At 33.9% G+C, this 14179-nt stretch overlaps 1 protein-coding gene across 10 annotated transcripts; it reads left to right on the top strand.

Annotated features, from left to right (window-relative positions):
* Window positions 1–2637: 2637 nt before the first annotated feature.
* On the top strand, window positions 2638–6626 carry LOC120077975 (serine/arginine-rich splicing factor SC35). 10 transcript variants are annotated; one of them, XR_005481869.1, is made up of 11 exons: window positions 2638–2797; window positions 2892–2970; window positions 3342–3421; window positions 3765–3831; window positions 3949–4020; window positions 4652–4924; window positions 5053–5260; window positions 5344–5453; window positions 5744–5949; window positions 6047–6158; window positions 6289–6626. XR_005481869.1 is itself a non-coding variant. In XM_039032120.1 (8 exons), the coding sequence occupies exons 1-8, from the start codon at window positions 2722–2724 to the stop codon at window positions 5347–5349; spliced, it is 861 nt and encodes a 286-aa protein (XP_038888048.1). In that variant the 5' UTR covers window positions 2638–2721; the 3' UTR covers window positions 5350–5723. The 10 variants fall into 10 exon arrangements, 1 of the variants encoding a protein (XP_038888048.1); XR_005481870.1 differs by having other exon boundaries at window positions 5744–5954; XR_005481871.1 differs by lacking the exon at window positions 6047–6158.
* The last annotated feature ends 7553 nt before the right edge of the window (window positions 6627–14179 follow it).

Below are 14179 nucleotides of genomic sequence, written 5' to 3'. Positions count from 1 at the left end.
ATTACAATGTATATCTTTAACACTTAGAAGATTTCTCTTTAATTGACTAGAGAACAATGCAGTGTCAATTGTAAATTTTGTTCCTCTAGGCAAAATAATATTTGTTTTTCCAAAACCTTTTATCAGGTTTGCAAAACCTGATATCGTATTGACTTTTACTTCCAGTATTGTCAGTTTGGAAAAATATTTTTTACTCGTAAATATTGTATGTGTAGTTGCACTGTCTGCTAGACATAGATCTTCTTTGCTCATTTTTGAAATACCCAACATATGAAAATGATCCATGTTTCTTCATTAAAAGAAAATAACTACAATAAGAAAAACAACACTTAAAATATACAAAAGCTACTAAAAAAGCATGAAGATAAATCTAAAAAAACAACAAAAATATTAAGTCTAGGTATTCTCAAAGTTAAAAGAAACATTTGATGTTCCACCAACTGTGCTAATCTTCTCTTCAAGAGATTCAAAGAAGTCCGCCACATCCAAATTTGTCATGTGGGATGGGTCAAATATATCATTTTCCTGGTATGCAAAACTTGCTTTTACATTTTTCTCTTTTTTCCTTAAGGAAGGCTTGATATAGATCAACTAAGTGTTTTGACGTACGATAGGTACGTGACCAATGTTCAGTCATTTTGCATCGGAATCATTTATTTTCAATACTCTTTGAACTTTTATCTTGTGGAACTTTTCATTTGTGATCATCATTTTGCATGGTTCTTTTGAAATTTGAATGATTAGAGCGTCCACAACGAAAATAATAATTATTTCTTCCTCTACCACGGTCATGACCCCGACCCCGACCACGACCTCGACTACGATTATTAACATTCACAACATTCACTTCAGGGAATGGTGTTGTTCCGATTGGTCAAGATTCATGATTTTTCATCAATAACTCGTTATTTTGTTCGGCCACGAGAAGACATAAAATTAATTTAGAATACTGTTTAAATCCTTTCTCCATATTGCTGTTGCATGAGCATATTCGAGACATGAAATGTAGAAAATGTCTTCTCTGACATATCAGAATCAATAATTCTCTCTCTGCATAATAACATTTTCGAAATGATTTTAAATAATAGGAAGTTGTAATCATTTACTAATTTGAAATCTTGTAGCCTCAAGTGCATCAATTCATAACGAGCTTTAGGAAGAATAACTGTTTTTTGAGGATCATACCTTTCTTTCAAATTTTTCCACGAGATACAGGGATCTTTTATTGTAAGATACTCCATTTTCAATCTTTCGTAGATATGATGACGGAGAAAAATCATAGTTTTTGCTTTGTCTTTGACATATGACGTATTTCCTTCTTTAATAGTCTCCCCAAGATTCATAGCATACAGGTGGATTTCGACATCAAGTACTCATGATAAATAATTATTACTGTTAATATCAAGGGCGAAAAATTCTAATTTTGTGAGATTTGTAATGACAACATAATCACAAAATATTGTACTTATGTTAGAAATTTAATAGATATTGAATATGCAAAATAACATTAAATTTATTAATTATAACGAAGAGGAAAAAACCAACTTACCTTTAGCGGGAAAAATGATAGGAGCTCATGTTGATAACATGTCGTGAATTTAAGGAGCACAACGAGAACACGAATGATAATAAAATATAATATTAATATAATAATAAAATAAATAAAACATAATACATACATGAATAAAATAAAATAAAATGAGAAAATAAGAAATGAGAAAATTCTCAAATTTCTCCAATTTGTATGGAATTTGTCCACTGTGTGTGTGATTCTAAGATCCATCAAATGTCACAAGGAGGATGTAGATTTACATGACACCAAACATGAATAATTACAATGCACATGAAGGGTGACACATGACTTTTGAGACACTAAACAATGAGCATCTATTTATTATTAGGTGTGTTCATGGGTTGGGTTGGGTTGGGTTGAAAAACTTTTTAGACCCAACCAATTGTTCGGGTTGTAAATATTTTCAACCCAAATAACCCTTATTAAAAAATGAACATAACCAGCCCAACCATGAAATATTTGGGTTGGGTTGGTTAAGGTTAATCAGGTCATTTATTTAAAATTTTGTTCTGAAAAGAAGCAAATGTAAATATGTAAAAATCTAATTTAATTATTTTCATATATTGAATTAAGATTAACGACTCAATTTCAATTTATATAGTGAAAATTTTATTTCTAAAGTGTAAAAAAACTACTTTTAAGAGTTGTTAAAGAATAAATTATTCAAAAAATATTGAAATTAAATAAAACTAAAATCAATATACTTATAAATAATTGTGTTATAAGTAATAAAAAAATATATATTTGAAAGTTAATAATAAATTCGGGTTAGTTTGGATTATATTAGGTGAACCCATGAACCAACCTAACCCATAAAATTTTCATTTATTTGAACCCAACCCAACCCAAATGAATTGATAACCCAACTCAAACCACACGGAATATATTTTGAACACCCCTCTTTATTATTATAATATTCATAATAGTCTTGTATAATTTAGTATTAAGAAATTGTGTGGAGATGGCATGAATGTAATTAAAGAGTAATAGAAGGGACAGTTAGGAAACACCAATTTTACCAATCTGTCTCTCTATATGTATAAATACTCTCTCCGGGCTCTTCAAGATAGTTCTTTTTCAAGGACCTTTCTTTCTCCTCCATCTTCTCTAACCCTAACTCTAACCCTAATCTTCATCTTCCTACCAACATGTCCCACTTTGGAAGGTCCGGTCCTCCAGATATTACAGATACCTACTCGCTTCTCGTGCTCAATATCACCTTCCGTATGATTCTCTCTCTTTCTCTCTCTCGTTTCTTTTTTGTTCTCTGATTTTGTATTTTATTCAGTCCCCACTGAGATTTTATGTGGTTTTTTAGGTACCACTGCTGATGACCTCTACCCGCTTTTCCACAAGTATGGTAAGGTTGTCGATATCTTCATCCCCAGAGATCGAAGGTATAATTCCTTACTCTGTTGCGTTCCTTTACCCCTTTTATTGATTTTTTTATCTTCTGGAAGTCGTTCGATTTCTGAAAGAGATGATGGATATATTTATATATATTTTATACATAATAGCTGGTAAGAGTTTCTTATTTGTTAGGTTAAACATTTAGAAGTTTAGGATCGAATTGATTTCATTCATCTGGTTGTTATGCAATCAGTTTGCACGTGACGGTGAAATGATATTCTTCATTCAGCTTAAATGCTGCTTGGAATCAGTTGGGGATTTTTTTTTGTATTTTTTTCTGTTCATTTTTGTTGTTGAGAATAGTTTATTCTTGTTTTGACTATTTTGTAATTGTCTCTTATATTGAATTGTGAATCAGGACTGGTGATTCTAGAGGTTTTGCATTTGTGCGTTACAAGTATGCAGATGAGGCTCAGAAAGCAGTGGAGAGGCTAGATGGTACCCTAGCCACTTTGTTTGACTCCTGTTGTTTGATTTTGTTATTGTCCTCTCCAAGTGCAAGTAATTTGTGGATACAAGTTACCAGGAAATTTTTTGATTTTTTTGTTTGAGGGGAGAATGCTGATAATCTTTTAGGTGTTATTCAAATCGGTATGGGCCTACAAGAACAATATTCTGAAATTTACACATTTCATTGTTAGTTCTGATTTTGACTAAAGTCATGCCTCCATGCCCCACCATTTGATAAGTTCGATGTAGTTGGTTTCGGGAACTGAACTGCGGCATATAAATTTGAAAACTGATGTATATTTATTTATATTTTAATTCTGTTATGTTTCAGGCACTATGGTTGATGGACGAGAGATAACTGTTCAGTTTGCAAAATATGGTCCAAATGCAGAAAGGATGTGAGTAATGAAGTAGTGGTTTTGCCCAATAAGTGCTCACGTTTGTGCTTGACTTTTCACCTTATATATATTTGTTTTGCTTATGCGTGTTGAATCTATGTCAAAATATGCTTTTAGTCACAAAGGAAAGATCAGTGAAGCATTTCCAAAGTCAAGATACAAGTCTAGAAGTCGCAGTCCACGGAGACGGTAATTTTCTCCTCCACATCCCTAAGTAATTTCTTCTCAGATGCTGATTTTTTAAGATTAAGATTGAATATTTGTTACTATCCATAAGAATCTAGTCTGATCAATGGAGTTCCTTGCTGGATTTATTATTTCACCAGCTTTAAATGTTCAAAGGCAAAATCTCCTGTTGGGATAGGATATATGAGGAATATGATGCAGCCACGTTTTTTGAACCATCAGATTATTGTGAAACTGTTTGTGCTGTGGTTTACTTTAGCAAACTCTTGTTTCTGCTAATCTTAGATACAAGGTTCAAAGATTTTGCTTTGTCCAATGACTTCAATTTTTTAGAGTAGATATCGTATGTTAGTTGAATGTGAGATGCCATAATTATTGAGAAGTGTTTTAAAATCTAAAAAGAAATTTGGTGGTGTATTCCATACATGGCTAGGACTAGTTAGTGGTGCTCAAACTTTCTTCTTTCATGGAGTTTAAGGTCTTGTCCATTTACATGTAAAGTTACTAATTTGAATTTCTTACTATCTTGCTACTGAAGTTCATTTCTATATGGATTTTTGTAGGGTTACATGTATGTATGTATGTATGTATGTATTTTATAATTCAAGTTATTAATTGCAATTTCTTACTTCAGATATCGGGATGATTATAGAGATAGGGATTATAGAAGGAGAAGTCGCAGCAGAAGTAGAAGCAGAAGCTTCGATAGGAGTGATCGTGATAGGCGTGGAAGAGAAAAGGAGAGGGAAAGAGAATATCGCAGGCGAAGCCGGAGCATCAGCCCTAGGCGACCAAGTCCTGATTACTCCAAAGGGAGAGGAAGAGGACGATATGATGATGAGCGTAGAAGTCGTAGTCGCAGCCGCAGCCGCAGCCGAAGTCGTGGCCGTAGTCGTTCCGTGGATAGGTTGTAAAGTTATTCTAATTTTTATCCAATTGGAAAGAAGTTGGGAATTTTATTACTAATAATCTTTGTCTTGTTGGGAAGAAGTGGGGAATCTTATTTCTAATCAGTCATTGTTCTACATATTACAGTGGTTCTCCTGGTAGACAAAGCCCTAGTCCAAGGAGGAGTCCATCTCCTCGAAGGAGTCTCTCTCCTCGAAGGAGTCCATCTCCCAGGGGTGGAAGTCCTGAAAGAAATGGTAATGGTGGTGGAAGGTCTCCAACTTCTAGGAGTGTTTCACCGCGAGGTCGACCTACTGATTCACGAAGCCCATCTCCACAAAATTCAGATGTTGATGTGAGTTGCATTATTATCTATTTCGGATGATTAGTCTAGACTTGATACAAGTAGTTAACTGTTCACTTGCTTAATTTTGACAGAAGTGAATACTGATGGGAGGAGACCTGTGGACATGACCGAGCAGTGCAGGAATGAATGCTTTGAGGACTTGTTGATTAAAAATGTTATCAGACTATAAGTTCTAGTTTTGGTAGGACTTTTCTATGGTGTTCAATTATCATATATTGAGCTTCATGTTCCTATCTACTATCTTGTATCAGTTTGATACTTTTTGACTCTGCAGTCTGTATCCTTATTTCCAGTCATAGGATATAGCTTTGGGACGTGCTCTTCCTCTATATATCTGTTCTCTACCCTGTAGTACTAGTTATACTTTGTTTTGAGCAATTGTGGTGTCCTTTTCTTTTCCCTGTATTTTCTTTCTTACTTATATATTTGAGCTATCCTGATTCATCATGAATCCTCTATTGGATTTTATAGTTATGTTCGGGGTAAGAGTGACTGGCGCCTGATTGGCGGATGTTGATTTTGTGGCTGTTGATGCTGTTTCTATATGATAGATGATGGGTGATCGTGACTTTGATGCTGGTTGCAGCAGTTTGCTGACTTTATCAGTATGATTGTCTATGCAGTATGATGTTGCTGTGGACAGTGTCTAAACTAATATTCACTGGATAAAATGATTGGTAAGGTAAATTTGGTCACGTTTAAATATTTTTAAAAACTTGATAATGCTTTAGGATTTGACTTTTGGACCTGATTATCCATTCTGGTCCATCCAAGTTTTGAAAGCACATCACCCGCAAGGAGATCTAGAGGCTTTGATATATAGGTTTGACCCCCCCTCCCCGATGTTGATTGATGTTGCTTACTCATAGCTGATGATGCATTTGAGGTGGGTATTGATTGATTTTAATGGTGAAGGCTGGTTTAAGAAAATTTGGCTACAGGTTTGAACTTTATTAGCCATGGTAACATAAGTTTATAGTTTTGTATATTTATTTGGAGTGGCTTTAAACTTACAGGTTACTATCCCAAACATTTAGATCAATCTCTTGCTGCTTGATGTGGTGACTGACTTATTATAGCTTTTGGATTACACGATTGTTGCTGTGGTGTTTGATAGCAGATACCTTTATTGATGTACGATAGACATGAGTTCGATTGATTGATTCTGAAGTGCTAAACTCTGTAGCTGGCTGTTGCTGCCCTTGTGGGGTGAGGCTGGCAATGATGTTTCAGTTGCTTTTACAATGGGTGCATTGATGTTTGCTTTCCTCAAAATAAGGTTCTGCATGTATTATGGTTTACATCACTTATGTAAGAATTTATTTAATAAAAATTCTAATATCGATTTGCAAAATTTGGTACTGTTGCTTTATTTTGTTAAGAAGTTCCGTGAATATGGATTGCTACTTGCTTGTTCTGTACTGACGTGCTGTTTGCTGCATGTTTTTGGTTTACTACGATTGATGCATACAGTGTTATTTTTTTTAAGTATGATAATCGTGAAGATGAGAACTGAAACTGGAGCTACGCTAGCTTTATGTCAGGGGTTAACATTCTTTTATCTGATATCTATTGTGTGTTTTGTTTGATGGTTCAGTTTGGGCAAGGTTTATATATCTAAGGATTTTTATTTTTACAGTATTCTGTTTTGGGTGATGGTTCAGTTTGGTTAATTTTTCTTTTAAAGTTTTAAATTGCTTCTCTTATCATTAGATAACTTGTGTATTGAATTTTCCTCTATCGTACATATCTTCCTTGATTGAATTATCAGTTTTTGGGAGGGTGATTAGTGTTTTATCTATCGAGCTTTTGTTTATTGTTTGTGTCAATTGTTAATTTTTAATTTTTTTAAAACAATTCTATTTTAGTTTAGGTTTTTATACGGTTGATCCAACTTTGGTTTAATATGGAATGATCCGGATCTTGAAATAATAATAATGAAAACTAAGGGCTTGTAATTAGATTCTTATTTCTTTAAAAGTTTATAATCTTTTTTGTTTTTTTTAAAAAAATTTTTTCTACATTTTTTCTTGTTTTATTTTATAGTTTAAATATAGTTAAGTTGAGTAAAACTATAACATGCTCCATTATTATATATATATATATGTAACATGCATTAAGATATGAAAAAGATGATTACAAAAGTTTACATAATCAAATACAAATACAAAATTTGTATTGTTTCTATCCATCAAATATTTCTCAATTTTGATTTGCAATATTATTTCTTTTTGGATTCATTCTGGTAAAATACTAAAAGTGGCGTTAAGTGAATATTTGATTGAACATAATTTATATTGTGAGTTATTAATTGTACTAAACTCAACATTTAAAATTTCAATAATATAAATAATCATGTTACAGAATTTAAAATTTCAAAGATATTCAAATATACAAATTTGAAATTTGAAATAATATTTAAATCTATATTAGAAATTTAAAATTAAAATATATAAACATGCATATTACAGAATTTAAATTTAAAATTTAAAATTTAAAAAATGTTTAAATATATATATTAAATTTGAAATTAAATAATATATAAATTTAAATATTGAAAATTTTAAATTCAAGATTAAAGTAACATATAAATAAATTAATAAAGATATATAAATAAATATAAAAATATAAAAAATATAGCAAAATTAAGTAGAATAATAAGAGAGAAAAAAAAAAAAAGAGCAAAGTTGTCTTATCTAAGATTCACATCCATGAGCTTATGAGCACCTATGATGTACCCTATCTACTAACTTACCAAGCCCAATTTGTTGAATCTATATGAGAAATTACTTTTTGTAGTTTCGCAAATTTGATCTCATTTTTAGAAACATTCCTCAAATTTTAGAAATAAAAAATAGAATTGATTAACAAGTAAGTTAGTTTCTTAAGAAATGAGAAGCTGAAATAAGAAATGAAAAACAAGAACATTATCAAGCGCGTCTTAATTTTCTGTCATGGAATCACTTTGATGATCTCTAGTTTTGAGTGAAGTATAAACTATTGTTTGGGAAATCAAGTGAAAATTCAATATATCTGGGATGTCAAAAATGGTTTGTTTAATCAATCCACTATTTTGGAAACATGAAAGAAAGGAGTTGGGGAATATACTAGCATAAGATATAACAAACTTTTTCTTTCTACACCAAGAAAGGTAGATGCGTAGTGCTTTTGGTGTTGATCTAAGGCTTTTAATTGAACTATATGGAGACTTGCCAATGATGTTGAAAAGAGAAAAGGAAAAGAATAACCTTTTGTTGATTTCATAAATTAGCTAATTTTTTTTTCTTTAGAGTGATGAGTAACACAAGAAGATGTTTTACATCTTTATTTTTTTAAATTTGGTTCAACATTATTTTGTTCAAGATATTTGGGTCATCCTATAAAATTTCAACAATAAAACTCGTTCAATTTGATCATATAAACAAATAGTAAATTGTTCATTAAAGGGAAAGTAGCAGCAATACATACACATATATATATTCATGCCACCAAATACTTGAACAATAATACCCTAGTCTCTTGACAACGGAAGATTTTAGTGTACAATTGGATCATATAAGCAAGTTATCAATTGTTTATTGGAGAGTGTGTAACATCCTAAATTTTTAGGTATATTTAAGATAATTATCTTAACATTATCTTTAATATTTGGGTGTATTTTTGTAATTTTGAGGCTAAAATTGAATTATTTTGAGAAGATAATTCAATTGGAATTGAGCATGATAAAGGTTTGGATTTTGAATTTAAAATGGAAACATTTGATGGATTTGGAGTTTGGATTTAATTTGATTTGGAGATTAGTATATTATATATATATATATATACACACACACTACGGTTTTTAAAGTTAAAAGTTCAAATAGTAAAATTAAAATCTCACTCTATTCAATCCATGAACCAACAAGTTTTTTGTACGGCTGACCCTTTTTTGGGAGCCAAATGAAACATGGGTACCTTTCTGAAATTGAATGAAAGTGGCATTCTACTTGCGCCAACACCCTATGAATTTATCCGTTCGACCCTAAAAACCATATGTGTGCTACGATTCATAAGTTTTCTTCATATACTCGATCTTAGATGCTTGATGCTCGATGCTCTACGATCTATGCTCTATGTTATATGATCTATGCTATATAATAGCTACATGATCCTCGATACTTGATGCTCGATGCTTGATGTTTTACGCTCTATTCTCTATATTATATGCTTTATACTATATACCAACTACATGCTACTTGATTCTCGATCCTCAATCTTCAATACTCTACGCTCTATGCTTGATTTAGAAGTTTACTTCATGCTTAATGCTCTAATGTCCTATACTCTATGTTTGATGCTTGATGAAAAAAATGAAAAAACAAAAGAAAGAAAGAAAAAAGAAAGAAGAAAAAAAATGCAAAAAAAGCAGGAAAAAAAAAGAAAAAAAAAAAAGAAATGCAAAAAAAAAAAAAAAAGAGCAAAAGTAAAAAACGAAAGAAAAAATGCATAAAAAAAATTCAGAAAAAAGAATCACAGGAAAAAAAAAAGAAAAAGGAAGAAGAAACTCAGAGAAAAATGAAAAAAAAATGCTACAAAACAAAGAAAATAGAAGAAGAATGGATTTAGGATTAAAGTGATAATTTCATAAAGTGATGATATAAGTAGAAGGTCAAAATTCATTGATTTTCAAAAAGATACTCATTGGTGCCTTTTATTTTGAGTCATCTATGCCATTTTTCCATGTGCAAAACGGGAAATTTGTACGGATGACCTGATTTTTGGGTCCAAAATGTCAAATGACCCATTTTTAAAAAATAATGTCAATTGGCCCTCTGCTAACATTATCGTCATACCAAATTACGTAAATTTCCCTTACACCAGCCTCACGAGGTAAATCTCGCTCTAGTCTGATTAAATGCTCTCGCTCTCACTTGAAATTCCCTGGTTTGATGTGATTGCTCATCAGTGTACGAATGATTTGACAATTTTCACGACGGAAGTCTTAAATCAAATCAATAATACTTAAACACAATACAATGGTAATTTCTTTAAACTCTAAACTCTATTTCAAAGGTGATTACTTCTCTGGTTTTCGACGATGTTTTGTTGAACGGAGATTTTTCGAACGGGGATTTCCAAGACGAGGCTTTTTCAAAACGGAACAGCTTTTTCAAAAAGATGAATTTTTTTGAGTCTGTTTAATTACTTTTGCTGTGTTATTTCTGGAAAGGTAGCATTACGGAATTTTGTATTGGGAGAGAGTAAGAAAGAGGAAGAGTAAGAGAGAGAGCGAGATTACGAGAGAGAAGAGCGAGAGTAACTTAAATCTTGCATTTAATGTCAGTTCTTCAGAGTTTGATCTTATATTGAAAGTTAAATATAAGCCTGAATTTGAAGCTCCTCCATAATGCATAATGAATGATGATGATGTTCGTTTCCTTCTTTTGCGAGAAGAGCTTAGTAGACTTCAGATAGCTATAACGTTGAAGTCTAATAGTCCCCTACGTTCCCTGCGACCAAACCAACATGGGTCCTTTCTCACATGCATTCTAGTAAAATTCCCGGGAGGTCTCCCAACATAGGATTGCTCCAAGCTAAGCATGTTTAACTTTGGAGTTCTTATGATTGAGCCACCGAAAAGGAAGGTGCACCTTGTTAGTATAGGTAGTAACTTTTAATTCTTTTAAGTCTTTCTTAACCATACTTTCATGTCCTCAGGATCCCTCTCATTCATTCAGATATGATACTTTCAATTCTTAATCTTTCAATTTCATTTATTTGGCTCCCAAAAAAGGGGTCATCCATACAAAAAAACTTGTTAGTGCATGGATTGAATAGAGTGAGATTTTAATTTTACTATTTGAACTTTTAACTTTAAAAACCCTCGTGTATATATATATATATATATATATACACTAATCTCAAGGGAGGATGACATAGCCAGGTCGTAGGGGAATGCCGGGGCCATCAGGGGCCGAATCTGGATTCCGAATCCTGGTCCAAATCTTGAGCCTGGGGTGTTAGAGATGGTATCAGAGAGGAACCTCTCCCAGTAAGATGTGGTTCGGGGACGAACCAAACGGAAGTTGGTGGGCATGTAACGATCCGAGTTCAGGAGGGGTAAATGAATGAACCGATATCACATCTGAATGAGAGGGATTCTGAGGACATGAAAGTATGGTTAAGAAATGCTTAAAAGAATTGAAAGTTACTACCTATACCAATAAGGTGCACCTTCCTTTTCGGTGGCTCAATCATAAGAACTCCAAAGTTAAGCATGCTTAGCTTGGAACAATCCTTCTATGTTGGGTGACCTCCTAGGAGTTTTCCTAGGATGCATGTAAGTGAGGATAAAGCATGCTGAAAGGACATGTGTTGGTTTGTGGGGACAACTTTCACTTCTAAAAAGCATTTAAGGCAAGGGAAGATGACATTGCTAGGTCACAGGGGACGTAGGGGAATGCAAATAAAATGAGAAGTTAAGTAAAGAAGTAAAGACTAGGAAACTTGAAGAATTGCTTGGCGTGTGTGGAACATCTACACTTGGCAGAGGATGCTTAACCACACTTTTCTTCTTTACTTGAGCTGGGGGTGTATATTTATCAACAGGTTTTCTCTTATGACTAATTCTTCGAGATTCCTACATAAACAGATCCAGTGTAACTCCTTCTCGGTCATAACAATCCTAGAAGTGTCGGCCTCTGGGATGCCAGACATGTCACCTCTATATGTGGCATGGTGAGTAAGGCAGACATGTCGGGCTCTGTTTGTGGGACGTCGACCTCTATAGGTTCGACGTCAATTGGTGATATCGTGGTGGTATCGGGATCCCGAGATGGGATGAGTGACCTGGTCGTCTTCTCATTCACCGTGGAACCCTTCAATTAGTAAAGTAAAATGATGAGTTCACGAACACGTAAAAACTAAACACATAAAGACATAAAATGATAGTAAATGCAAACCTTGCACATAGACTGCAACAATGACAGGATGGCCGACAATTGTCCTTTCATGTATATCATGTTTTCCTCCATACTGGATACACAACTATCTAAACCCAATATACGGCCATCCAACCTCGATAGTGAGCTGTCAATGGTCCACATCCATAAGTCGCTCTCTATGGGAGTCCGCAAGATAGACATCAAATTGGTTCAACTCGTCTCATCGCGTACATCCCCCATCACATCATGGAACATATCATCACTAGGTGTGTATGTCCCTCCTTCCATCCTTCCATATTCAACATCATCGTGCTCAGGTTCATCCTCTCCCTCTACCCTGACAACTTCATCATTGTCATCTTCACGATGATCATCACCGTTACTTTCACTTTCAGGACTACCCCCATCACTAGTCGACCTATTGTCACTTTCAAAACTATCATCATCCGCACCTAGATCAAATATAGGTTGTCTGTCCACTGGGGTATCTTGAAACTCCCTCTCAACATCTGACATGACAGTACCCTCTTTAACCTTTATATGCATTAACAACCCAGTAAACTAGTTAGTGTCAATTTAACAACCAGATAAACATATTATGCATAGAGTAAACGTACATTGTTAGACTCGAATATCTCTCTCTCGAGTACTTTGAAGGACACTGAGTGGGAGCATGACCATCGTAATATGCGGGGCAAAGCCACCTTGCTCCTTCGCTCTGCAATGTTCCCAGCTATCGATGAAGCTAGGATCTTGTACGTCCATATCTAAATAAAATTTAAAATATATTAAGAACAATAGTAATGTTAAATCAAACAACACGATTATTATGCTAAGCAAATTTACCTGGAATGCTTGTAGAAATCCACGTAAAGAGTACTTCACAACTTAATTTTTATTTCCTTTGACCCTCGTCTTGTATAGACTACTCTTATCATTCAACGCAGCCTTTAAGGCATCCAATGTCCTCTCCAAAATAATGGTACCCCAATCAAGACTGTTGTAGTACTCTAAGTCTTGAACATCCTTGAAACGTTTGAGGTCCATTGCATTTTTCTGTTTTTTTTCCCTATCATTGCGACCTCAGTATAGTAAACTACTGTGATCTTCACAACATCATCATCATTTTCGAACTCTAAGTCCTTGTATTTTTCTTCAAGTTGACGGAGATATAAGGTGTCTTTCGTCACTCGATTACCAAAATACTTGATAGCAAGTTCATACAAGGACTGCTGGTTCTGATCAACTCGTGTTGGGGATTGCCACAAATCAGTCATAAACAAAAAGTCATCCTTTGAAAATGTGACAACCTTTCCACAAACAAAGAATAACATTGAGTCTAATCTCGTCCTCTTCACTTCTCTCAGCAACATGTGATGGATAATTGGGCTGTTAAACACCATGTCAACGCCTACAAATCGCCCAAAAACTGTTCTCTTGAACATGTTCAACTGCCTTGGCGTAAGCTTCTCTTTCACAATCTTGTTTGCATTAGCAATGTGGGCCAAGCTGATTACTTGACCGAGAAATCGGTCGGCTTTGAGTATTCTGAAACGTGTTGCCATCTTAAATCACTCCTGCATGAAATAAAGATTCAATCAGTAAACTCCTTAAAAAAAAAAAAAAAAATTGTAAAACAACATTCTGTTTAAATCTTGCTGGATTTGCTCTCGCTAGACTCGCTCTCGCTAGACCCGCTCTCGCTAGACTCGCTTTTGCTGGTGTCGCTCTCTCCGGAATCACTCTCTCCAGTATCGCTCTCTCCGGTGTCGCTCTCACTTATCTCGCTCACATTCTCTCTTTTTACTTGTCTTCAACCACATAACACATCGAAAACCAGAAAAACAAACAAAAAAACCATAGGTTCACTTATCTCGCTCACATTCGCTCTCTCTGGTGTCGCTCTACCGATTTCACTCTCACTTATCTCGCTCATAAACTCTTTCTACTTGTCTTCAACCACATAACACATCAAAAACTAAAA

Source organism: Benincasa hispida, chromosome 5 (genome assembly GCF_009727055.1).
Source record: "Benincasa hispida cultivar B227 chromosome 5, ASM972705v1, whole genome shotgun sequence".
NCBI lineage: Eukaryota > Viridiplantae > Streptophyta > Magnoliopsida > Cucurbitales > Cucurbitaceae > Benincasa > Benincasa hispida.
Note: the sequence above shows the minus strand (reverse complement) of the source record. Positions and strands in the feature narration are given on the sequence as shown.